Below are 27,908 nucleotides of genomic sequence, written 5' to 3'. Positions count from 1 at the left end.
GTGGGTAAAGTACCTGCCCGGCAACCCAAAGGTCGCGGGTTCGATTCCCGCCTCGGGCTTGGATCAAAGTACTGCAAAAACCTTGGGAGGTGCAATATGGCCACAGAAGCCGATGCGCCAACAACTACCAAATCAAAAAAAAAAATAAAATAAAATAAAAAAATAAGAATGTAAGTGCTGCTCGTGAAGAATCCTCCGCACTGAGAAACATCTCAGTTTGACAAAATAAAGAGAATTTTTTTAAGGTGATGATATTTCAATCAAATGATTTTTCTGAGGAGACACTGTGTGGATGTCATCCTTGCACAGGACCATGCTAATCTTCTCTGTATTGTTCCAATTTTAGTATATGTACTGCCGAAGCAAGTACCTGTGTGGGTGATCCCTTGCATATACACTGCTCGACAAAATTAACAGAACACGTAGAAAACGTGGTGTAACTCGTGCAGCTTGCGATGAAGGGGGGCAAAATTTGGTGTGGTGGTGTACATAGAATAACGATGAAATGAGGAGAAGGGAAGAAACTTCGGACAGGTTAAAGGGACTTTTATAAGGGTTGTATAAGAATTACCGGAAAGGTCACATTACAGAAGTCGATACAATTCTCGAAAATATAGTCACATGACCTCTGTATGTCGTATGATCTCCTCCAACGGCTAAACAGGCCGGACAGCGGAGAACCATGTTCGATGTAAGGGTGTCTATAAGATTCCCTGGCAACAAATCCCATTATTCCACCAGCGTAGACCTTAGCTCACCAAGTGACCGTGGAGTTCGCTGTCGGCGTGCAATGCGACGTTCAAGGGCGTCCCACACATGTTCGATAGGATTTAAGTCTTGTGATCGTGCTGGCCACGGTAGTCGTTGGTTATCTTCAGTTTCAAGGTATTTCTCCACAACTTCAGCTAGAGGTGTAGTGGCGTTGTCATGCATGAAAAGAAAATCTGGGCCAACCGCACCCCTAAAAAGTTGCACACAGGGTCTCAGGATCTGTTCTCGGTACCTCTGCGCAGTTACGGTACCCCTATCAGAAACATAAAAAGGGTTCGGCCATTGATCATTATTCCGCCCCACGTGAGAATGTCGCCTCCACTATAAGTGTCCCTTTCTCTGATGTTGAAGGGATGGTACCGCATTCCTCGTGTCTCCAGATGAAATAATGTCTAGAATCTGTTTTGTAGGGTAAAACGGGACTCATTAGAGAACAGAACTGTACCTAATTTTGTCCCGCTTCATCGCAAGCTGCACGAGTTACACCACGTTTTTTATTTGTGCTGTTAATTTTGTCGAGCAGTGTAGTTAGCAATATCATTAGAGTACAGATGAACAAAACAAGTAGCTTGAGATAGAATCCTCTACGTGTTTAGTGATAACCACAATATAATCGTTAATATCATAAAAACTAATATAATATTATCTGATTACCAAATATCTATTGAATATTTTATTACAGAATACTCACATTATTATGAGAGGATAGTCCACTGGCTTCGGCTGACTCTCTTTCCGAAGATGGTCTTCTGCTTTGATTAGCAGTTGCCCTAAGTTGTTGGACCAGATAATTTTCCTTCTGATTATCAAAGTTTTCTTGTGATGAAGGTAAACTGTAGTCAAATGTAATTCCACCAGATGGTGCTGCTGAAGAAGTTACAGATAGTAATTTATTCTCTCTTTTCAAATCTTCAGTTAGCCCACCAAGTCTCTGAATGAAATCTTCGAGCCACCTTCTTTCTTTTACATTCTGAACTCTCTGCAGAATATTCAAGGCCTCTGAGAGAAGAAAGGAGGTTTTCTGGATGAACAGGTTTGGGTAGCCTTTATCTTCATCCGGAGGATATGGTGGAGGACGGATATGGTATCCAGACAATGGCTCATTGACTTTCTTTGGAGTTATAAATTCATGAAAAATAGAAAACAGAACGTATAAATCAATAAATTTAAACAGCAAGTATAAACCAATACATTAAAACAAAAAGTATAAATCAATAAATTAAAACAGAAAGTATAAACTAATTAGTTGAATATCTAAATATTGTTTTATATTAAAAAATATCAAAACTACCCACCGCCATTACATCTAGACTTGAAATACATTTTTTTAAAATGTTCTCATCAGCAAAGAATAACATAACTAAAAACAAAAGGTCGGGTTGGTTATCAAAAAAGAAAAACATGTATACCAGGACAAGATATTACTCAAGAATAATAAAAAGTTCATTCAAATGAAATGAAAGTGAAGTTTGTTTGCTATGTCCTGTGAGATTACCAAAGTCCTTACCAATCATCAAATCACTAAATATTCATATGCAAATAGCAACATTTGCTAGATTCACTATCGAGTTCTACTGTTTGGCTAACTTAAAAAATGGGATAAATTCATAGCATGAAGTGTGGCAGCTACACTCAAGTGGACTTGGAGTTAATCACCTTCTTAAGTTACCCTGAAGATAGGATTCCATATTGACACCAGAAACTAGATGCAAGGGCTTTGTGACCTCTCAGGACAGTACAGAAAATAAACTTAACTTTCATCACTAAACACAGTATAAATGTTTCCTTTAATTTAATTTTAGTAATGTCTAAAAATTTAATATAATTTTAGTAATGTTTAGTCAACAACAAATACCTTTTCACAACTTATAAAAATTGCTTGCTTTTACATTAAAAGCTTTTTTATTTAAAAAAAATGATCAGGCACTGTTCCATTCTCTGGATATCTCCGCTTTCCAGAAAGTTATCAACCCTTCTGAACCTTGCTGACTTCCTTAACTTTTGCATATTAGTGTATTAAATTAATAATAGCGTTTAGGACGATCTTTAAAATCTCTACCTGATGGATGTTTTTATTATAGCATTTATGAAACCACCAAAACGACGAATGAGTGTTAAATTTTATAGATTCGTTATAAAACCATATAACTGGATAAACAATGTTGTTGGTACTGGAAACTAAAATATTTTGCAGTACAGTACTAACAACAGCTAGATTCTAATGAATCTGGATGTTGTTATTATGTGGCGCATCGACTACTTTTTGTAGTGCTGTCAGTTCTTATATGCTCTTTCATATGGTCTATCGTGTATGATGTATGTACACGCACGTGCGTGCGCGTACTGGGACCAATTTGAATGTTGCACATACTGAAAACCGAAATAATAGATGAGGGAGATCCTACTCCCTTTACCAGAGACTGGCTAGATACAGTCTCAATTGAAGAGGCCTTTAAAACTTTGTCTAGTTTCTGATGGGATTAGAACCCGGACTCTCCTAAACGAATAACAAGAATAAAGTTCCGAAGGCCTCATTTTAGGAAGGATATAGATCTGCTGGAAAGTGCAGAGAAGGGCAACAGGATTGGTGCTTTTACCAAGAAAGGCTTCAGTTGTGCAAATTGCGGCGTCTGGAGACTAGGCACCTGCGCGATGATCTGATTGAGATGTTTAAGGCTTTGAATGGATTGAGAATGCTCAATGCTGATGGCATTCTCCCTCTTGATTAGACTACACACGTGAGGAAGCATAAATTCAAACTGAGGCAAAATGTTGCAGGACAGATGTGGTTTGCCTTCGGCTAGAGGGTTGTTCATTGTTGGAACAAACATCCATCTGTTGTACTGGAAGTGAATAGTTTGAATAAATTCAAGGAAGAACTAGACAAATTATTGGAAGGGGTGGACAGATGATGTGAGAAGGTTTTTTTTTTTTTTTTTTTTTTCCTGGCTGATGCTTTATAAGCTTGCTTTCTTGCATCACATGCCACTACTAATAATAATACGATATTAATAGTAATAATCCTCTCACGAAGGCAAAATATTCTTAGACTATTCAGACTAATTTAATATAACTCTAAAGAGCTACATTCATGCCTTTAGAGTCACTAAATTATAGTCTAAAACATGCGGGCTATATCTGCATGTTAAAACGGAAAAATATAATACCTCGCTCCACAAAAGATATTAAATTGGCAAAGCAATTAATTATAATGATCCCAAGAAATTAGCACTTCGGTGACAATATAGTATTTCTTTGTTTCTCATTCGTTTGGAGAGGCCTGAGTTCAAATCTTGTAGAAAACTGGAAGAATTTCTAAAGGCCGTTTCACTTGATGTCTATCTGAGGCGGAGCTGAAGGAATTTCCACAAGAATTTCCTTCGATCCGTGAACATGAGCTTCTCAAGACAATGCACTTGGAATTTATTTACGTCTAACACGCCGTGAGCATTAATGGGTATTATATTTGAGCGACATACAGGATGGCACACCAAATCCTGGCACATTTAAATGTTTCTTAAGAAACTCATTTAGTCATTAATATTTACAAAATGTTTTAAATTTTCGTGAGCATTGGAAAACATTCTTATCTTACCACATGTTCAATATGTTTACCATTTTGACAAACAAGTTGCTGAAGGCGTTCACCAAAGTCTGTAATGACGCGATAACACACGCTCTGCGTCGACCTCGCGGAAGCACATTGGTCATAATCGCGATGCTCCCACAACGGGTGGAAACACTTGAGTTCGAATCCCGTCAATGAGGCGAAGAATTTTTATGGACTTATTTTCATAGATATAAGCCCATAAATATATGGATTTTTCCTGAAACTCGGATTTTTTTCAGCAAACCGATTGACGAATACGCGCAGTTACAAACCTAATATACTAACGCCTCATAGCCTTATTCGCCGCAGGTCTATACTAAATATTTCAAGTATGTCTTCCTAAATTTCGCGACACAACTGAACATTCATGGCTCTCAAATCCATGAGTGTAGCAGAAGGTAGAGTAGTTGTTCAGTAGGAACAACTCTTTCAAGAAACCCAACAGAAAAAGTCACATGGGTTGAAATCTGCACTCAGATGTGGCCAAAAAAAAAAAAATACCACAAGTTGTGACAGTAGCACTATAATCTTGTATGGGAACATTTTCAAATCCAGTTAAAGCATTTATTGAACAGAATACCAAGATATTCAAAGTTCACGAGAATCTGTTCTTGTTGATTTTCACAACGCTACACTTCAACTGGGAGAGCTTTAACATGTTTCAAATACTAGCTGCGCGAAATCGTTTTCGTCCCTTTAAATAGTCTTCCTCTAAGAGTGTGGCTTGTCATTCGGACTATTCGTTTTAAGGTTAGCCTATGTTATAGGGCCTATAACATAGGCTAACCATAGGCCCTATAACATAGGCACTATCGCTATAATATAGGCAACTGGTGCCTGTTCAGTTTCGTAAAAATACCGTTCAAGCAAGGTTTAAGTTACTGAGGTTAAAGCGAAGGCAGCCCAAGCAGCATCTTTAACCATCTCAAAACGAACAAGGTTTCCCCCCCCCCCCCCCTTTTTTGCATGTATTTATGGAATATTATTTCAATATCTACAGTGCAGCTTGTAAAAATTAGAAAAATTTATTTTCTAATTCCTAAATAATACAAGTTCACATATTATTTAGGAATCCGATAATTTAGAAGAATTTTGGAAAATGGCTACATTAACTTACTGTGGCATGCTAATAATCTCCATTAACAAATAAATAAGAGAGTTGTTCGAAACCACTTACATCTTCATTTTCGGCATTTTCCGGTGGCACTCTATAAGAGCCTGAAATATAAAAAATAAATCCACAATATTATGAATTTTGTTTCATAAGTTAAGTAAATAAACTACAGTTATTTAATAAAATTACTGTACACATTTCAGTAACAAATTTGTATGCAATGTGTTTCACGCATTGCTTTCCAGAACAGCTTACAACTTCAGGAGGGGGGGTTATAATTACACAAATTATTATTATTATTGTTGTTGTTGCTCTTAAATTATTTCCCCCTGATTGGGGGGGGGGTTCCACTCCGTGACGGGTACTGCTACCAAATACGCAGGGTGGTTGTAATGTCTGGTGTTACTGTCGGTCGAGGAAATCTGACTATCCTACAGGTGTTCAGGATTGCGACTTTCTGGAGTTCCTTGTAGGTGTTCTCTGGGAGACCTACTGCTGCTACGCTGCTATGCAGAGTCTTGCGTACCATACCGGTTGTTGACACGATGATTAGGATGGTTGATACTTCTTGCATATGCCACATCTCCATCTCATGTCTCAGGTTTGTGTACTTCCTAATTTTTCCCTCATGGGTTTTCTGGACATTGCTAGTTTCGGCACCGCTATGTCATCAGGTAGGTAGCCTTTTCCATCTTGTCCACAAGGGTTATGTCCTGTTGTGCGGGATGGTCTTATCCGTTATTATGGCGTGGTCCCAGTACAGCTTGTGGGTTCGGGTCTCTAGTACTGCCTGGGGTTCGTACTTGTAGTATGGTACACTTTCTTTGGCCAACTGGTATTTCCTCGATGGCTTCTGATGTATTATCCTTGCTACCTGGGCGTGTCTATGAGTGTACTCAGTCTGGGTGATCACCTTGTACCCCGCGGTGATGTGTTGGATCGTTTCTGAGGCTAGGTGGCATCGTCGACATGTGTCATCTGACATTCCGGACTCCTTTGAGATGTATTTTCTATAGTTTCTGGTGTTGATTACCTGGTCTTGGATGGCCAGCATGAATCCTTTAGTCTCGGGGAAGAGCGTCCCGCTTGTGAGCTATGCATTGGAAGCAGTGTTATCGATGTGATCTTGATGGTCATTGTAGTGTCTGTCATGGAGTGTCTTCTTTGCCCACCTTTCTATCTTCGTTTCTTGTACCGTTCGGGCGCGAGGGGTTTCCTCGCTTAGGTTGAGTGGGGTATACCACTTATCTATCTTCCTTATGGCCTGGTGGAGTGGTGCTGTGTTGTTCTCGAAGTAATCTTTCAGGTTAACTATCGCTGTTTTCTGTCAGGTCTATCAGGCCCCTTCCTCCCTCTTTCCGAGGTATTGTTATTCTCTCCACTGCTGACTTCGGGTGGTGTTGGCAACTCTTGGTCATCATTGTCCTTGTCTTTCGCATGATATCTTCTAGCTCGGTGTTAGTCCAATCTATGACTCCGAATGTGTACGTTATTACTGGAGCTGCATAGCTGTTTATGGCTTTAACTGTGTTTCCTCCGTTCAATTTTGCTTTCAGCAAGCTTCTGAGTCTCTGATGATATTTTTCGGTCAGGCACTTCTCGATTTCCTTTCTAGACCAAATTCCATCCTGGTGGCCTTGCTGAATTCTTCGGTGATCAGGAGTAGTTGCTGGAGTTGCTTCTCGGTTGCCGCGTAGAGCTTGATATCATCCATGTACATCAGGTGGGTGAGGGTATACAGGTTCTTTCTTCCTTCTTTGAGGTTATATCCATACTTGCTGCCGTTGAGCATGGCGGATAGCGGGTTGAGTGCTAGACAGATCCATAGTGGGCTCAGAGCATCTCCCTGAAAGATTCCTCTTCTAATGGGGACTGGCCTGGTTCTGATGTTCTCGACCTTAATGGTGGTACTCCATTTCGCCATTGTTGCTCCTAGGAAGTTTGTCACTATCGGATTGACCCTGTAGATCTTCAGGGTATCTATTAGCCAGCTATGATGTACGGAGTACAAGGCCTTGCTGTAATTGATGTAGGCAGTGTATAGGTTGCGGTGCTTCTTGAAGGCTTGCTCCATAACTGCGGCATCTATGGTTAATTGCTCCTTGCACCCTTTCTGCTGTTCGGCCATTATGGTCTGACTCTTATTATTATCCCTATGGTGCAAGGAAGCCAGACTTATGCTGCACCAGCCAAAGAAAAATTCCCCAGTTACCCTGAGAGAGAGAGAGAAGAATGATGATATCCAGCTCAGGACCCTGGGTGTTCTAAGCACATGCTCACCAGATGTGAGCCCCTGGGATGTTGACCAAAGTGCAGAAAATATTTATTTGTTATACAGGATAGTTTCGTCATAACTAATCCAAGTGTGTCCGCAATGTTGACTACTACAAATGAGATTTCAATGGTATGTTTTTTAAAGAAGCATGAAAGAAAGAAAAAAAAAAAAATATATATATATATATATATATATATTTCCAGCCTCACTGAAAACGAAGTAAAAAGTATTTAAACACTACCTTAGTAGGAATAAGGTCTTTTGCCCTAAATTCGTTAAGTTTTTCAGATCTCCTTAATCAAAATGCAATAGTGCATTTAAAATAATGTAAAATATTTTCTAGTGAACATGCTGTTCTATTGGGAACAAAATTCACTTGCTCATATAAGGTGTCCTTTCCTTAATTATTTTGCTTTCCTTTTTCAATTTTTCGTTGTCCATTTCACGTCCGGAACACTGCATGCCATTAATTAAAATGTCACCCTTTACTGAGCGACCAATAAAAGCACCCATAAAAAGAAGCCAGGAAAATGCTTTTTTAAGCAAGCTTAACAGCATTCTTTACAACCCATTACATTTTACGAGAATGTCTGTATACAAATTCAGCCATGACAGGAAAATGGAAGTCCACATTTCATCTTGAGAATGTGAAACTCCCGATAATCCTGTTCATGTTAGGTTTCCTCATTGAGAAACTACTACTACTATTCGGGGAAAGGAATAGAAAAGTGGAAGAGTTAAGCCTAAAAAATCAACATAAATATTGAGCTGTAAAAGAATTTTGTGGAGTAAGTGTGAATATTTCAAGTCGAACTAGTCACTACCTTCGTGTCAAAGGATTTAATTTAAAGTTATACAGAGGTTTCCCCTCGATCTCGCGCAATGTAAAATTCATCTGAAATTGCTTGAAATGTGAACACTGCCTAAGTGGGTGGATGCTTTTAAACTGCATGTACGATGATTTTGGACAAAAAATAATTTCCAGGTAGCTGAATTAAAAGAGGAAGTATCCCTCCCTACCTCAACCACCACGATTATGTAATATCTTCCTTAATTTATTCATGTGGATTATTATTAAAGATAATGAGCCAAATATCGGACATAATTAAACAAATGCAAATTTTTTGCTTTACCCACAGTGCTTATATATTTTGAGCAATATCTATTATGAAATTGTTATATATCACATTGATATTTTGTGAGTTATCTAACAATTTCCAAGTAACACAAAAATCTAATAAGCGAATATTTTTTTTCATATATCTCTTAATATTATTCATTTTCTATTAAAGTACATAAAACCAGTTTCTAAAAATGCACTAATAGTTTCGATAAAATCAGCATTAGGTTGTGTAAAGGATGCCGGAAGAATCAAATGATAAAGAATAAAAGGATAAATCCCGAAATTTTTAAAAGATATTTATCAATTTTCATTTTCCTAAGTGTGAGCTTGGAATATTTTAATACAGTTTCTGCACTTGCCTCTGTCTTGTACCTTTTAGGGTTTTAGAAGCGTTGAAAAAATTATCCGAGGAATATGCGATATTAGCAGAAGCCACAGACGAACGTGTTTTAGGGGAAACTTAGAGAAGGAAACTTTAAACTATATTTTCTGGTTTCTTTTTAAGGATCGAGGGGCGGTAATACCGAGTCTTGCCCAAGTAATGAAGATTATTTCGGGCCTAGACTAGAGCTGTTATTCAGAAACATTCCTAAATAACAGCAGATTGCACATTTAAGACTCCCCAATCTACCGCCTTAATCTCCAAGAGTGAAGTGTGCCCTAAATGATATTTTATTTGCTGATACACGGTCATTGCGTAATTTAATAAATGAATAATATTTAAAATGGCTACTCGGATAAACGGACACACCCATTTTTGGGAATCATGCCAGTTGAGAATTGCTCACGACTGTCTTAGAACCAGTCTGCTTTGCCAAGCATACGGCCTAACGTTCTAACTGATTTTGCATCCTTTCCCAATCACACCTTTCTCTTCTTATCTTGGGGGTAATACAGGCATTCTCTTCAAGAAGAAAAATATTATTTTTCATACATTTCTTAATGTTATTTTGTTTTTTTATTACTGTACCTGAATTTAGGTTCTGACACTGATCATTCTACCTCTTCCCTCTATGCTAGTTATCCTGCTCACGCTTCCATGAAGTTAGTGGAAATGTAGTCCTAATAAATTAACGAGTCCTTGAATAACATCAAGCTAAAGTTAAGTCCTAATCAGTAATTGAACCTGCCGCTCACTCATTGCTGCTGCATTTCATTCTATCTCATCCAAAGTTAGCCTTTCACTTTCACAGAGCGAAGAAAATTTCCTGGCCTTTCGAAATATAACTGCGAGTCAATATTAATCAACTTCTGCCCTGGAGAAACAACATCCCTTCTGGTGATGCGCAGTCACGCGCAAGAATTTGTAACTAATGCTCAATGCAGGCAGCCCTTGATTTATTTCCGATCCGAATAAATCCTCCACTACATAAAGCTTGCCTCTGAAAGAACTGACATGGTCCCAAGATTTGGAACTATCTCACACTGAAAGTACGTACCAGTTCAGTCTCAGGCAAATTTTTCCTAATCTTTTTAGTTTACTTTATTATGTTTTTAATTTTGTTTGTTTTGCAACTCTTTGCATGGTAACAATAATAAGAAATTAAGTTGCACCATAAAGTTTATTACTGTTGAAAACGCAAATAGAAATTCGGCGAATGAAATATTCTCCACAGGCACGCTTAACCCTTTCGCATTAAACATAAAAACCCAAACATTATAAAAACGCTTCGCCGACAGTTTTTGAAGTGTTGAAAAAGATGCTGCAATTAGTATTCTTAAAAAATTTTATTAAAATTACATTTTAAAATTTAATGACATTTACTTTTATTACCACGATAACGTGAAAAAAGAATTGCATTATAAAGTTTTAAAAGAAGTTTGATCAAATGCCAAAGAAGAAAACATGCTCGCACGATGTACTATATGAACACTAGCAATCATAAAAACTGTGGTGTTGAGAAGAATGCTCCCCTCAACAAGGCAAGGTGGATGATGTTAAATTATAGGCCACGTGACCAACAATGCAGGATATTAATATTTGGACGTGCACTTCCTATGAAGTAACACACACTCAGATATGTGGAAAAACATCCACTAGACATTTTTTATGGCCATCAAGTATACGACGCTTGAAATTTATCTTTGAAACCAGCACGACGATCTATCCTTCATCAAAAAGAAACTCGAGGTTTCGCCTTCTATTGCCATTACTTACATCGTCAAGTTTTGTGAACAATGATACGCAGAAGCCTTAAAACACACAAAAAAAAGGGACAAAAGGGAACATCATCGTGAGCTGGAACGAAGCCAAGCAGAATGTGTAGAGTGCTGGGTTGCAAAGACTGCACCAGTAAAATCTAGGGCAAGTACTACGTGACGGAAGTACAGTAAAGTTTGCAGAACACTTTAAGCAATTATGTGGAAAAAATTTTCATGGGCTAAAAAGAAAAATGGTCGAAGGATCCGCTATGTTTTTAATTCAGCTTCGATAGTACATCAACGGAGTGGCGAACCACTGAAAAAGTGAAGGGCTGATGGAAAAGAAATTTAATTAGATACCATCAAGGCGGCTTTACTTGCAAATGGATATAGAGGCTTGTACATCGAGCTAACTACAGATGTGAGTGGTCCTCCGTGATAGTACAGTGGCTTTGCTGTTTGTCACTTGTTAGGAGAGGTGTAGGTTCCATTACTGTGGACGACTGCAGGAATTTGTAAAGTCTTCTTCAATCGAGGCTGTAGTTAGCCGAACTTATGCGGAGGAAGTAATTTCCCTCCGGTGAGTTATTCCGAGTTTTTCAGCCCACATAGCATAAAATCGGCTTATGAAAATACATTTATATGAATATAAATTACTCTAAAAATTATTAAGGAGTGAACACTGCCTTCAAAAAGATTTGGAAATAATTGGCTTCTGCGAGAAAAGAGTTTAAAAAAAAAGCAACTTTGTATCTGCAAGTGAGTATGCCAGTGGCCTTAAAACCCTAAAAGGGGCCGAGGTTTCCAAGAGCCAGTCTAACCCAGATTACATTCCATCTCAAAATTAACTTCGCACGAATTGCTCTATTTTTCTGTTCTTTTCCCGAACATGGAATTATTTGGGCCTTTTGAATTAGAGGAAAGATAATTCAAGCAATGGAGCTGAGCCACGATGTTAACAGTCTCACATATTAAAGAGGCTTCGGTGTCGTATCCCTAAAGTGCGCAAGATGTAAAACCAGTTCACAAAGCTTCATTTGAAAATGTCTCCAAAGTTCTTTGCATCATCTAAATCAGGGGTTCCCAAACTACGGCCCGCGGATATTTCAATTAGATCGTAAACATTAATGTTTATATTAGATCACAATTAAATTTATGAAAAAAAAAATACATTTTACGGATTATTTTAACATTTGTCGGTTGATTAATAGTGTTGACACCTCTGTGTCGTCAGCTTAGTCTTGTCAGATATTAATTCTGTTATTTCCGCTCAAAGCTATTCTTTGAAAAATCGTTAAAATAATCCGTTAATCTTGACACTGTCACTAAATAGCAATAGGCGTTAAAAACAGTAATTAGGAATTTCCCAATCCCTTGCCACCCTGCACACCAATCCTGATGTTTCATGGATCAGCTTCAAAAATATCTTGAGTAAAAATATTAAAAAACCAATACAATTTCATTGTATAATTCATCAGCAGTCTTTGTCATGTCAACTGTAATATCAACAGTAAATTTTATACGCAAGACTGGTCTGAATCATTGGCAAATCAAAATTTTCTTCAAACTATTTAGGCTGAATATGGTGTTTGTTGTACTACACTGAAGTACGATGGCTGAGTCGCGGTACGTGTTGAAGCAATATTTTGAACTTAGGATCGAAATCTATTTATGAACGAAAAATTGAAATCTGTTCTGGAACTGTCAGATCCCAAATGGTTGTGGAACATCTTGCCTTTTTAACAGATATATGTGAACATCTGAATTTTCTTAATATGGAACTACAAGGACGGGACAAACTTGTCAATGAATTGTATTATAATGTCAACGCATTTCAAACAAAACTGGAGTTATTTAAAAGTCAACTAGTTCGGAATAATTTTTCACATTTTCCATGTTGCGATAATTTATCTAAAAATATACCTAGTTGTAATTTTTCCACTGAAAATTTTGTTCAACACTCAGAGTCAGATTATCCAAAAATCAATTTTTGCAAGAAAGGTTACATCAATTTTTGGAAGTACATGTATATGTGAGCAGACCTTTTCAAAAATGAAATATGTAAAATTAAAAATACGATCACGTCTAACTGACTCGCATTTACATGACTGTTTAAGAATTGGAACTAGTACTTTAAAACCCGATATTACGAAACTTAGTCGCACTTTCCAACCACATTCATCACATTAATTATAATTTTGTTGTATTACTAACTGTATTTTTGTGATTAGTACAATAAATAAGTAATAATTAAAATTTGATATAAACAAACTGGTGCATTTTATATTACATATCTATCGATTTATTTTTGAATCTGTAGATATAGGTAGGTATAAATTTTGTTTCTCTGCACAACACTAAAGTTATGCAGAGAATGTAATTTTCACTAATTAGGAATTTTCTCCGACCAGCCAAATATATATATATATTCTCATCAGAATCCTCTAGAACCGATTGCCCAGGTCCGACAAGAAGGTGGGATTAGGTTCCATAACGCGTCCAGGAGCCCACCTGAGACCTTAGTATTAAATTCATTTTAATATTCGGCAAAAAAAATATAAAAATTTAAAATAATGTTTTTATTTTATATCATCCATTTATTATACTGTATAATTGACTTGCTACTCTTTAATCCTCGCGCCTACATGTGGGCACACAGAAAACACATATCAGTAGTGGCAAATTATGCAAGGAATCAAGCTCATACAAAATCAGCCAAAAAACAATTTATCAAATTCTTTCTTAAATTTATTCAAATTATCCACCTCCACAACACCAGATGGAAGCTTGTTCCAACAATCAACTACCCTTTGGCTGACAGCAAAATTTCCACACATCTATCCTGCAACCATCCTTCCTCACTTTAAATTTATTCCCCCTTATGAGGATCGTCTGAGTAAGCGGAAGGATTCCATCAACATTCAGCTTATTCAATCCATTCAAAGCCTTAAACATTTCAATCAGATCTCCTCGCAGGTGCCTAGTCTCCAGGCGCTGCGATTTGCTGAACTGAAATCTTTCATGGTAGGAGCACCCTCTTTTGCTCCGCTCACTAATCTCATTGCTCTTCTCTGTAACAGATCGACATCTTTCCTAAAATTACGCTTCTTGAACTGTAAGCAGCATTCAAGTATGGCCATTGCGTCATACAGAAGAATAATACCTGCTATAAAAATATCCCTGCTAGAAAAATTCCTGTATATCATCGACAAAACCCCACGAGCTGTCCTAGCAGTCTGTCTACATCTGTTCAAAGAACTTCCTGTCTGACTGCCAAATTATTCCTAGATCTTTTCTGTTCTCTATAACCTTGAGTATGATACCAGACAGTTGGTACGTTACTCTGGGATTACCATTACCCATATGTAGTACCTTGCATTTTTCAATGTTAAACTTCAATTGCCACTTCTCAGCTAATCTGCCTAATTTTATCAGATATTGTTGCTGTAGCATCTCCTGACTACTGTCATTAATCACCCAAACTTTCTATAATCTGCAAACTTAGACATTAAGCCTGATATGCCTTTATAATATACAAAGACAAGGTGGGCCCGTCATGCACTTTGCTACGGGACCGCGTTACACACAGAAACACAAATGGAGACGTCATGAAATTGCACAGGAGAAGTTCCGATTAGCCTTCCACCAATGGTTGTGATTGGATTTGATTGCCTCAAAGTTTGCTCGCAAGCAATCCAGTTAAACATTCCTTTGCTTCTTTTCATTGATAGCATTCTTCTGTTTCATTTTGGGACTATATTTTCCGGAATCTGTTTCATATTTTGTAGACACTTTCTATAAAAACAATTTGTATTCAACAAATAATGAACACTTGTAAACTGCGCATTATTGTAGGGGCAACGTTTTTGTTGGAGTAATCTATGATAATTATTAGTAACAACAATGAGCAATTTGTTCGTTATTCCCTAGCAGTTATTTCCTGATCCTAGCGCTACCAAGCCGGCAGCGCTAGGATCAGGGCCAGTTCAGTCAAAATACTAATGAAGTAAAAAAAATAAATAAATAAAGCTGCTTCAGAGCCTTTTTCTACATTCCTACCTATCAAATTTGATTTGAAAATCTGTTTACCCATTTTAAACTTCTTTTATTACCCTTTAAGCCATGCGTGGACAAGTCCACGCATGGCTTAAAGATAAGAAGATTCCGACCGCGACTCACCATCTTCTGCGTGCTACTGGCTGCTAACTACCGCAATTCTACGGATTACCAAAGATCCATAAACCGGGTATTCCTCTCAGACCTATAGTGTCTTGCTGCAGTGCCCCAACGTATGAACTGTCCAAACACATCGCGAGCCTCCTCTCGCCTCTTATAGGTAATACATCTCACACCGTTAAAAACAGCAGTGAATTCATTAACACCATTAAGGACATTTCAATCCCTGATAACTCTGTCATGGCATCATTTGACGTGGTTTCTTTATTCACCTCGATTCCCGTCCAACAGGCCGTGCACTGCGCCAGAAGGCTCCTTGAGAGCGACTTAAGCCTCCAATCCAGGACGTCACTATCCACTGATGACATCTGTACCGCCCTCAACCTATGCCTCTCTAGCAGCATCTTCACCTTTGAAGACTCACTCTACAAACAAGTACATGGCACTGCTATGGGTGCCCCTGTCAGTTCCGTAGTAGCTAACATCGCCATGGAAGATCTGGAGAAGCAGATACACCAGAACCCACCTACACCTATTACAACGTGGTGTAGATATGTCGACGATATTTTTACCATAATACTACGTGGTTCTGAAACCGTACTACTAGAATACCTCAACTCTCTATCCAATTTCATCAAGTTTACCGTAGAATCAGAGGTGGACGGTTCGCTCCCGTTTCTGGACGTGCTAGTGCATCGCGTAGGCCCACATCTAGAGACCTCAGTATACCGCAAACCCATGTGGTGCGGTCAATTCACCAACTACGGGTCCGGCCACGCTCCAAGCCATCTCAATAGCACTGCCCGCACCCTGTTCTCCAGGGCCTGGAGCCATTCCAGCACCGACACAATTAGACGTAACGAGATCTCCCGTGTGAAGGCGGACCTAACCAGATGCGGTTATCCATCCCATGTACTAAACAGATGCTTGTTACAGGCACAAGAACTTACTTCCAACCCAAGACCTCCGAAGCAAGTCGGCATATCATCCGCCTACATTCCGTACTATCCAGGAGTGTCAGGTCGTATCTCGAAGATCCTGAGAAGTTACAACATCAAATGTGTACAATTACCAGGTAGGAACCTACGTTCACTTGTCTCCAGTGTGAAGACCCCTGTCACACCTGTCTTACGCAGCAATGTAGTGTACCGTATCACCTGTAGGGCCTGTAACAGTTGCTACGTAGGTGAGACATCGAGACGTCTCCAGGATCGCCTCACGGAACACGACAGAGCAATCCGGCTTGCCGAAACTGACCAGTCCGCGCTTGCAGAACATTTTTGGGCTACCAACCACGATCTTGACCCCAAGCGCGACTTTGAGATAGTGGACCACGCGCGACACTTTCGCCACCGCCTATGGCTAGAGTCACTAAACATAATGAACAACCCTAAGGCATTAAATCGCCAGAAAGGCATGCGTATACATCCAATCCTGGAGACAACCGTTTTATTGATGGATGATCACTGGCGCAAGGCAGCACACGTCCGTGCTACAACAATGACGAATGAGTAACGTGCCACACTTTGCTTGTAATGTATTCAAATTTGTCAGTTGACGAAGGGACACGAGTTCCGAAAGCTACTGAAATATTTTATTTTATTTTATTTTATACTGGGTATACTTTAAATAAATATCTATTTGAATCTTATTTGTTGTTTTTTTCTGAGCAATTTCAGATGACATTATGTACCAGCAATTTTCAATAGGGTTCAAATCTGAACTGTTGAAGGGCCAGTCCAACACTCTAATGCCAGCATTTCTGAGGTATGACTGCACCTTAAGGGAGAAAAACGAGGGAAATCATTGGTGTAAGTATGTTTTAAGCCTTGTGAGACAAGATAACAACCTCATCATTAAATCTAAATAGATGTCTGTGTGGTGATCCTAATAACGGGTTTCAGGCACTCCTCCAAGTGCAGTGTAGTTAAAGTTAAGAGGATATCGTAATGGATATCCTCTAAACTTTTTCCGATTTGACCTGTGATCCCACTGCCGATCCTAAGAATGAAAAAGCGAAATGTTGGACTGAGCTTCATAAAAGATGGCAAGTGAGATGGAATTCCTCGACCAAAGGAGCAGTGACCAGATGTTTTATACCTGGTGTTCAATTCACTGCCTTAAAAAGTAATCAGTTTTGGTTCTACCCAAGCCTTGTTACTTCATACATTCTAACTGGTCACGGTTCTTTGAATGCTCGTCTTCTTCAATTCAATCTATCTACGACAGATACCTGTTTCTGCGGCGCCTCTGAAGACTGGAGTCATGTCTTATTCTTCTGCCCAGTTTACCAAGATTTAAGACAAACATTATCTAGTACAGTGCATAATTTCTCTCCTGGAAATGAAAGATATTGAAAATCAAAATGTCTTTTCAGCTCTACAGGAATTTGCCACACAGGTTTTCAACAGACGACGTGGATTGCTGAGCTAACTTCTATACTCAACAAAGCTATTTTTTTTAATAATTATTATTATTTTTACATTTTATCTAATTTATTATTATTTTTTATTTATTATTATTTATTTTTTCCCTTATTTTATTTATTTATTTTTAGAAACGTAATAATATTTTGTCCATTAATTTTTTTGCTAGTCTTCGCGGGTCTCCAGTTTATTAGAGACGGGATTTTAAACTGCTTGTACCCAGATTTGGGCTTCCTGGGTACGGGAACTGCTGGCATCCATTGCTATTGCACTTTCTGCAGTGGATGCGGGATTCTTTGTGGTAATCACCACCGTACGTGATTATAGGAGACTGCCGCACCCATATGACTTGCGCTTATTCCTATGGGTGCTTGAAATATTACATTTAGTTTAGTTCGTGTATAGTTGGGCCCGCCTCCTCGTGGCGTGGACGGGTACTGGGAAGCAGCCTTCCTGGTGATCGCTGTTTCCTGGTAGACACACACACACACACACACACACACACACACACACACACACACACACACACACACACACACACACACACACACACACACACACACATATCTGGCCATTGTATAGAGTATTGTATATCATCACAGAGAACCATAGCGGATATAAAATAACGTTTAGGGGCCGCCTTGCGTAAGACACAACACATGTCCACATGCAGGTTGAATTTCGATTCGTCAGAAAAGATGACGATGTACCATTGCTTTTGTCCGTGAAACAGCGTTTTAGCCCAAGCAAGTCGCTTCTTCCTCATTTGTTGGGGCAACAAAGGCTTCTTCTTGGGCCGATAGGCATGTAGACCACATTGCGAAAGCCGTCTTTGGATAATTCGTGCATTTGTTTCAACACCAGAGGCCATCTCAAATAGATCAGGAGCACTAGCATGGCGATTACGAAGGCGTAGCCGTTTCAAATATCGATCTTGGGAAGGCGTAGTCACTCTCTTACGGCATGATCCAGGTTTTCTCTTCACTTCACCGGTTTCACGCTTTAATTTCAGCACCCGGGATACTGTTGACTGGTGGCAGCCTATTTTATCAGCGATATCATGCGTAGAAATGCCTTTCTGGGACAGAGCAACAGCTACACTTTTTTTTCTTAGTGTCAACTGAACATATGGGCCATTCTTACACCTTCGCAAAAGAGGATACTAATGAGCGTGTATACCCTTCTAACGCCGTATTCATAGAAACGGTTGATGCAATCAACCTTGCAATTACTGTCTGATGCAATAGAAGCGTTATCTGATGCAATAAATTTGCTTTGCGACAAACAAAATGACTGTAATCAAATAATATCTTATACGTTTGACTATAAATGTTACTCTTTTTAAGGTGATGCAGTTTTTTTGTCCACCACTGTATATCGGTGGATGCAATTACACGTACGTAGCATTTAGTGTGGTTTCACTTAACAAATTTTCACATATTCATATTTTGGGACAACTTAATAACAAAATACATGTTTTGCATTTACTAAGTTTAGAAAAAGTTGAAATTCGTAAATGTACATTTGAACTGAGTTCAAAAATAACAATATTATTTCTGAACTTATTTCAATTTTTTTTGGTGCACTCATTTGCACCAATATGTAACTTGAATCGTATTATGCTGAAATTCATAAATGAAAATGATGCAAAGAGTATTTCTCATGCCGACCGGGTTAGCCAGGTGAGTAAAGTGCCTGCCTGGACAACCCAAAGGTCGCGGGTTCGAATCCCGCCTCGGACTTGGATCACAGTAAAATGCAAAAAAAAAAAAAAATAAAATAAATAATAAAAACAACTTTGGGAGGTGCATTATGGCCACAGAAGCCGATGCGCCAACAACTAACAAAAAAAAAAAAAAGTATTTCTCATGGAGTAACTTTCCTAGCGATGTATTTTGTGTTAGGGTGTCTGATTCCACAAAAAAAAAAAAAAAAAGCCTGATGGTCTCCACCAAGACCATCAGGCGATCATTAGCTGCCGCAATAGGCTATGGGAGCCGCCGACCCACCAAAGTCCCATTGCTAACACCACGACACAGGACTCTACGCCTAAATTGGGCAAAAGAACATCGGCACTGGACCTTGGATGATTGGAGACGAGTCGCCTGGTCCGATGAGTCCCGTTTCTAGTTATTTCGAGCCCACGGAGGGTGCGTGCCTGGAGGAAACCGCACAAAGCTATGAACCCGCCATGTCAACAAGGAACTGTTCAGGCAGGTGGGCAGTCGGTGATGGTCTGGGGAGTATTCAACTGGCACATGTTGGGACCTCTGGTACGTTTAGATGCATCTCTGAATGGTTCAGATTACGTGTCCATCCTTGCAGACCATCTGCATCCCTTCATGGTCATCGTGCACCCACAGGGTAATGGACTCTTCCAGCAGGACAATGCATCGCCCCACAGAGCCGTGGTGACTAGAACATGGTTCGAAAAAAGCATTCCGCAGATTTTACCACCATGGAATGGACTCCCCGTTCACTGGACATGAAACATGTGGAGCATCTTTGGGATGCTGTGGAATGAGACGGAATTATGAACAGCGGTGCAGCAAGCATGGATGGAAATACCTGTGGAACGCTTTCGTGAACTAGTGAACTCAGTGCCTCGCCTTTATGACTGCTCTTATCCGGGCGAAAGGTGGGCCTACGCGTTACTAGGTAGATATCCCATGATTTCTGTCCACTCAGTGAATTAACTAACTTGCTATAGAACATTTTTATTCCATTAATATAAGTTAAATTTACCTGGAAGCAGGTAATCGAATATTGAATTTAAAGTTAAACTATGTAAATATAAAATCGCGTTATAATTTTTCTTTATTACTTTGTTAATATTTCTGAATTTTTTGTATAAAAATTTAATTTTAATTTTTTGAATTCTGACGAACCATAGTAATTAAAAATAGTAATTAGAAACCAATGTATTAAAGGGACTTTTTATGAAGGTTCCGTTGAAATTTTATTTATAAAAGGGTTCTGCAGTAGAAAAAAAGTTTCAGAACTGCTGGTCTACGTAATCGTTTTTATCTCAACAACTGCCTTGGAACAGCTGCTGGCTCTACGGTTCCAGCAATTATCTAAACAAAAGAATACAAGCAAACACAACGACAGGCAAATAAAATAATAATAATAATAATAAAATAAAACATGATGCTACCCACTTCCTTTCAAATTTCGGTTCAGGATGAAAAAGACTTAGGTGTTGCGATTCAGCCACACCATATTCTGTATATTCCTACTCTCCTGTAAACAGGCAGCTAAGAATATATATGGTGTTCTGTCTGTGATTTACAGAACCTTTTCTAGTAGGGAGCAGGGCAGTGTTATCCCTATATACAAGAAGATGGTTCGACTCCATTTAAAATGTTTGGGATTCAGTTTTGGAGACTACACCTAAAAAAAAAAAAAAAAAAAAAAAAAAAAACTTCTAGAGAGGGTTCAAAGAAGGACGGCCAGATTAGTGATGAGTGCAAATCGGCTTAAAAGGTGCGGGCCGACAACTAGACATCTAACGGAAGATTTAACTGAGGTGTGTAAGGCGCTGAAGCGGTTGACGAAAATGAATATGGAAAGTCTGCTCTCCCTCGTTGACGAGTCAAGAACAAGAGGGCACAAATATAAAATTTGAGAAAATTTCAGGACTGGATCTTATTAGGTTAGTTATGGACAGCGGGTTGTCGAACAATCGAATAAGTTGCCTCCCAGAATGACAGAAGCAGTAGGTCTGACTAAGTTTAGAGAGGAACTGGATAGTTACGTTGTAGGAATAGTATGAATACTCTGATATATATATATATATATATATATTTTTTTTTATTTTTGGCTGATGCCTGATGAAGAAAAAGCCCAGTTCCTCGCAACGTAATACCAATTCTGTGTAGTTATACCTTTTTTAATAATAAAAAAAAAAAACTTCAATTGTTCAGACGTCATTATTTAATTTTTTTTCCAGATCCCTCCCTCCCTGCCCTGTAGGTACTGGTCTAATCTTCCACTGATCATAACTGAGTAATGGAATCAGGCTCTTTTGAAGAACTTTTTTGAACTCCACAATAATAACATAAATTTTCTGTTTATTATCCTAGACGGCCACATCTTTTGGTAAGAGAAGTTTACAGCTACGCCAATTACAAATATTTTATGAAATCGTATAGATATTATTATTATTATTATTATTGTGCAAGGAAGCCTGAGGCGTAAGCTGCACCAGCAAAAAAAAAAAAAAAAAAAATTAGTACAGAGAGAGAGAGAGAGAGAGAGAGAGAGAGAGAGAGAGAGAGAGAGAGAGAGAGAGAGAGAAGTAGGAGGAAATCACAAAAAAAAAAAAAAAAAAGGAAGAATGATGATATCCAGCTCAGGACCCTGGGTGTGCCAAGCCCACACATGGGGCACATATTACTCTACATTTGGGCAGTACCAACGAAAATGTTCTAAAGCCGCTAATAATAATAATAATAATAACTTGGACCGCCCGGTTCGCTGTTCTTCATGATTTGTTACAGTATTTTTTTTAAGTATCAAAATCATGCAAACTTAAGAAAATAACATTACTATATAACAATGGATGTAGCTCGATTCCATGAATACAGCTTAGCACTGATTGTATAAAACTCCTTTAAGAATAATGATGATTAGCCTTGCACGAAATGCAATTGCTTACATCTTAGTAAAAGGGGAAAGAAGAGTAACCTATTTCGTAAAAACTATTTTATTATTGTCATCATTCGCTTTATATTGACTGTTAAGCTATTTCTCAACACTGTCGCTATTTCCACAATCTAATACAAAACATAAAAGAATAGAACAAGACAGATAATCTAACTTAATATATTTACCTCGGGGCAAACCTCCGGCTGTAGTTGTGAGGACCATTAGAAACATTACGGTGACACGAACTAGTTGTAACCACGCTGCCATTGTCTTTTATTTTACGGTTGCTTAAAGAGAACAAACCTCTCTTCCTGATTGTACTAACCGTATTGTTTTTCGTTGCAAGTCGCTGTCACTGTTTCTGCTGGATCGATAACTGTCCTGCGCTGTGGATGGATAAGGCCGAATTCAATCGATAGAAGAAACAGAAAGTGCGCAGAAAAATGGGAACGCTTAGTATCGAGGAGCTTTCCATTTTATGGTAAATAAATGAGCGATTGTAAATATATGTCTTTTAGAGTTTTGGCAGTTTCTGATATGTAATATTGTATGCATAACTTTCCGTGCACTTACTGTTATTATACGCCATTACGTTACATCAGATCAAATGTCAGATTGCTGTTATAGACATGCATTTCCAGAATTTTCTTGCGTAGTTCACTTCCCAGTGAGGTTTCTAAAAGCATATTTTGATGGAAACATGGTAGTCTCTTAAAGCAAATGCATTATGCACCACATGAAATCAATTTAACAGGAAATAGTTCAATAAACATTAAAACAAATTAAACTGTTTGAAGGAATTTGGCTTATATTATGCGTAATAAACAAAATCCATCAACCATACAAAGTAATAAGTATATATACATGTAATATATAATATGTGGTAAATATGTATTGTTTGCTATTACTGCAAGGCAAACTTAATTACTGTACTTTCTAATATGCATATACAGTATAAACACAACCCTCAAAAGAAGACTGTTTTTAAGGTTAAAACAACAACAAAAAAAAGTTGTGGCTACTCACCTTGCAACAAGATTTTACTAATATTTGTTTTACTTACTATTTTATTATTTCACACACCGTGTACCACCTGGTTTGTTTGTTTTCTTGAATGAAAAATCCTATTATTTATTTATTTATTTTTGTTTGTTTATTAAACATAACCGAGTTGCGGGAGAGAGAAAGGAGCGGGGTGCACTCGCCCAAGAAGAGTGAATCGGCTACGGTGCGGAAAAAAAAAAAAAAAAAATAAATAAATAAAATAATAATAAAATAAAATAATAAAAATTACTTCCGTTTTCACAAAATTCGAACTAGGCGTTTTCCACACCACATGGTATGGAAGGACAGGAATTGCAACCACCGGGCCATCCGAGCGGTTCATAAGTTACCAATAGTCAGGTTTAATTTTAATAATTAAAGCACATATTCTTCAAAGGTGTTAACGAATCATCTTGATACATTTAAAGGCAACTTTAAAATTGCTGCATTACATTTTAGAATCAATCCCCCCCCACACACTTCCCACACACTTCCCACACACATATCAATTTAATTATTAGTACTGTATTAGTGGTAGAAAATGATTCAAGGAAGCAAGCTTATACACTGTGCTGTAACTTTATTAGGTACACCTATCTAGTAGCTTGTTGAGCCTCCTTTAGCCTTCAAAACAGCCTGAATTCTTCTAGGCATGGATTGAACAAGATGCTGAAAACGTTGTGCAGGAATGGAGTACTATGCAGACATGTGTGTCACGCAGTTCCTTGAGATTCGACGGAGGTGTAGGCCTGCAGCGAACAGCCCTTTCCAGCTCATCCCAAAGATGTTCAATAGGATTGAGATACGTGGAGTGAGCGGGCCACTGCTGCAAAGAAAAGTCATTGTCATGTTCCTGGAATCATTCCATAGTGATTCGGACTTTGTGCACCGGCGCATTATCCTGCTGCTCAAGATGGTTACTTTCTTCTCTTAAAATGCACTGCTTGCTTGATGTTTGTGGAGCAATCAGGTACGGGACATGATATTGCCAAAGGGGATGTCTTTGTGTGCGCGCGATGTAAGGAGTGTGAGGAAATGAGGCGACAACTCAGCATTGTTATGGGCCTATATGAGAGCTTGAAGGACAGGTTGGATGCCCTCGAAGGATCTAAATTGAGGGGCCCAACAAGCTCTCAGCTGCCCACATCAACGCCAGAGCTTGCACTTGATCATCACGCAACCCCCAAGGCAGAATGCACTGGTCCAATAGGAACTAGTAGTTGTTGGTGACTCTATTGTCAGGGAAACGGGGACCATGCTATGTAAAAGGGATAGGTAGAACAGGACCAGGGTATGTCTGCCAGGGGCAAAGGTTGATGACGTTGTACAGCGTATATCATCTTTTAAGGCACAAAAAGTGATAGTTGTACACGTTGGCACTAATGATATTGAGAATAGGAGACCGGCAGAATTACTTAACAAGTACAGATCACTGTTGAAAAAAGGTCAAGAATTAGGGTTGAATTTGAAAATGTCTGCAATTCTGCCCAGACACGATAGGAGGGAGTATATGATGAGAGCCTTGTCGATCAATTCGGCCCTGGAAAGATTGTGCAAGGCTCAAGGGGGTAGAATTTTTTTCAGCCTGGTCTGTACTTGTTAACAGGAGAGACTGCTTCTACTGGGATGGGGTTCACTTAAATAGAAAGGGTTCAAGAATATTTGCTGATGCTATCAAGGCAGTGTTAGGTGGGTCGGAAAACTGCTAGCTTGGGGGATACAAGGACTAATAGATTAACAGTAGCCACTGGCAGAGGTGAAAGCGATTCTTGCACTGCTTCTATTGGAATGAGCAGCAGCCTAGAAAACAAGATGCAGGATATATCGTTGGGATATCAGAGACGTGGTGTCACACAGATATAAGGAATGTAGAACTGGAATTTGGGGAGTAGAATGTGTACAGGAAGGATAGGCAAGATAGGAAGGTTGGAGGGGCTATACTATTAGTCAAGAAACATAAAATCCAAGGAATTGAAGCCAGTCGACATCGCTGGACAGTGCAGTGTCGAGTTCAAAAGGAATTCAGAGATCAAAAGGAGTGTGTTATAGGCATAATGACTCTGATGAGTATAATGAGGAACTGTAAAGGGAAATAGAGTGGGCCAGTAAATCAGAGAGTCTTGTAATGGGGGATTTTAATTTCCCAGATATTGACTGGAATTTGTGCTTTGGTCACTCACACACTAGCAAGGTTTTTGTGGATTTATTCGATTATTGCTTTCTACAGCAGCATGTTCGTCATTCATCAATGGACACTGCTCATCGTGGACTAATGTTATTAGTGGAGTCCCTCAGGGCTCAGTGTTGGGTCCATTATTGTTTTCTGTATTTATAAATGATATTGATGATGGTATATCAAGCTTAATGTCCAAGTTTGCAGATGATACAAAGGTTGGCAGGGTTGTCAGGACACTACTGACACTATGCTGCTGCAACAGGATCTGGAAAGGTTGAGCAGTTGGGCTGAGAGGTGGCAAATGAAGTTTAACATTGACAAATGTAAAGTACTACACATGGGAAACAGCAACCCCAGAGCAACGTATCAACTCTGTGGTACTACACTGACAGTGGTAGAGAATGAAAGGGACTTGGGGGTGGTTGTGCAGGCAGATATGAAGTTCTCTGAGCAGTGCAGACGGGCTGCAAGGGTAGCTCATGGAGTATTGTCAATGATATACAGGAATTTTTCCAGCAGGGATAAGGAGGTGATTATTCCATTGTATAAGGCAATGGTCAGGCCACACCTAGAGTACTGTATACAGGTCTGGAGGCCTCATTTCAAGAAGGATGTAGAGCTTCTGGAACGAGTACAGAGAAGGGCAACAAGATTAGTGAATGGAACGAAGGGGTGCTCTTACGAAGAAAGGCTTAAGTTTTGCAAATTACAGTGTCTGGAGACTAGGCACCAGCGAGATGATCTGATAGAGGTGTATAAAGCCTTGAATGGTTTAAGCATGCTCAATGCTGATGGGATTCTTCCTCTAGCTCAGAAAAATCACCTGAGAGGGCATAAATTCAAATTGAGGAAAGACAGATGTAGGATAGACGTGAGGAAATTTGCCTTTAGCCAGCGGGTGGTTGGTTTGTGGAACAGACTTCCATCCCTTGTGGTGGAGATTGATAGCCTAAATAAGTTTAAGGCTCAGCTGGACAGGTATTTGGAACGAACAGAGAGGTGAAGTGGAAGTGGTTTTTTTTTTTTTTTTTTTGGCTGATGCTGCGTAAGCTTGCTTTCTTGCATCAAATGCCTCTACTAATGCTAATGCTAATGTTCGGGAGGCAACTAGACAGAGTAATACTCTTGATCTCATTATCAGTAGTGATTCTTCATGCATTAAGAATCTGCAGATAAAGGAACCACTAGATGGCAGTGATCACAGTGGGCTGAAGTGGGATTTACTCAAAGAGGTAACTACCATCAGGGGTTAAGGGAAGGGTTTTTGTTTTCGTAAAGGTGACTACAGTGGTCTGAGACGGTATTTAATTCTATACGGTGGGGCTAACTGATGATGTTACCAACAGCAAATTCAAAATGGGAGCATTCAAAGAATTTATCTTGGAAGCTACTAGGCTCTACATACCAACTAAGAAATATTGTTCAAGGTTTAGGCCTAAATGGATGTCAGATGAACTAATGAGACATATGGCAGAGAAGAAAAATGCATGGGATACATATAAATTAACACGTGGCACAGAAGCCTATGATAGATATAAGCTGGTCTGCAACCAAGTCACAAAGGAGATTAGGCAGGCAAAGGGAGATTATGAGAAGTCCTTGGCAGACGATGCAAAGAAAAACAACAAAGAGTTCTTAACCTATGTAAACTCTAGAAGGAAAGGATTGAATCAAATTGGTCCACTGGATATTGATGGTTCAATTGTTGATAATCCTGCTCAGGTGGCTAACAAACTAAATGAACATTTTGCATCTACATTCACCCATGAGGAGTTATTGAGGAAGGGGAATGCCAGAGGTGAGTTAAACTCTGACAGTTAGCTGGATGATTTGGAATAACTGAGAGGAAAGTGGAGGAGAAATTGTTGAAGATAAACATAAAAAAGGCACCTGGGGTAGACGGGATATATCCAGTTATATTAAAGGAGGCAACAAAGGAAGTAAGCAAACCCTTAGCCATAATTATGAGAGCTTCTTTGGACTCATGGGAGGTACCCATGGACTGGAGATGTGCAAATGTGACCCCAATTTACAAAGGAGGATCAAAGGGCGACACAAGTAATTATGGACCTGTTAGTTTAACTTCTGTTCCAGCAAAATTAATGGAGGCACTGGTTAAAGAAACACTTCAGGATCATCTAGACAAGATTTCAGTTATAGCTCGGACACAGCATGGTTTTGTTAAGGGAAAGCCTTGCCTGACCAATTTGATTGGATACTATGATGTGGTCACAAAGCAACTGGACACAGGGAATAACTTTGATATCATATATTTGGATCTTAGAAAGGCTTTTGATACTGTTGCATATGGAAGACTGCTGCACAAAGTGGAGCAGTGTGGCATTGTAGGGAAATTGCTGCTATGGATAAAGGGATGGTTGAACGGGAGAAGGTGTCTTAT

At 39.0% G+C, this 27,908-nt stretch overlaps 1 protein-coding gene and 1 non-coding gene across 2 annotated transcripts in view; both read right to left on the bottom strand.

Moving 5' to 3' along the window:
* The window catches only part of LOC150075220 (uncharacterized), a 27,344-nt gene extending 4,701 nt beyond the window's left edge, over positions 1-22,643 (bottom strand). The window contains exons 1-3 of the mRNA XM_090388403.1: positions 22,473-22,643; positions 5,559-5,599; positions 1,463-1,882 (exon numbers count right to left, since the gene is read on the bottom strand). Of these exons, the coding sequence (XP_090244529.1) occupies positions 1,463-1,882; positions 5,559-5,599; positions 22,473-22,554 (543 nt within the window). The 5' untranslated portion in view covers positions 22,555-22,643. The remainder of the gene's footprint in view (positions 1-1,462; positions 1,883-5,558; positions 5,600-22,472) is intronic.
* On the bottom strand, positions 264-370 carry LOC150075221 (U6 spliceosomal RNA). Its single transcript, XR_016547938.1, has one exon. It is a non-coding gene; the product is annotated as a U6 spliceosomal RNA (small nuclear RNA).
* Positions 22,644-27,908: the final 5,265 nt, after the last annotated feature.

Source organism: Mastigoproctus giganteus, chromosome 14 (assembly GCF_048544385.1).
Source record: "Mastigoproctus giganteus isolate SK-2022 chromosome 14, ASM4854438v1, whole genome shotgun sequence".
Classification (NCBI taxonomy): Eukaryota; Metazoa; Arthropoda; class Arachnida; order Uropygi; family Thelyphonidae; genus Mastigoproctus; species Mastigoproctus giganteus.
The sequence above is the reverse complement of the archived record's forward strand: the minus strand, read 5'-3'. Positions and strand labels throughout refer to the sequence as shown.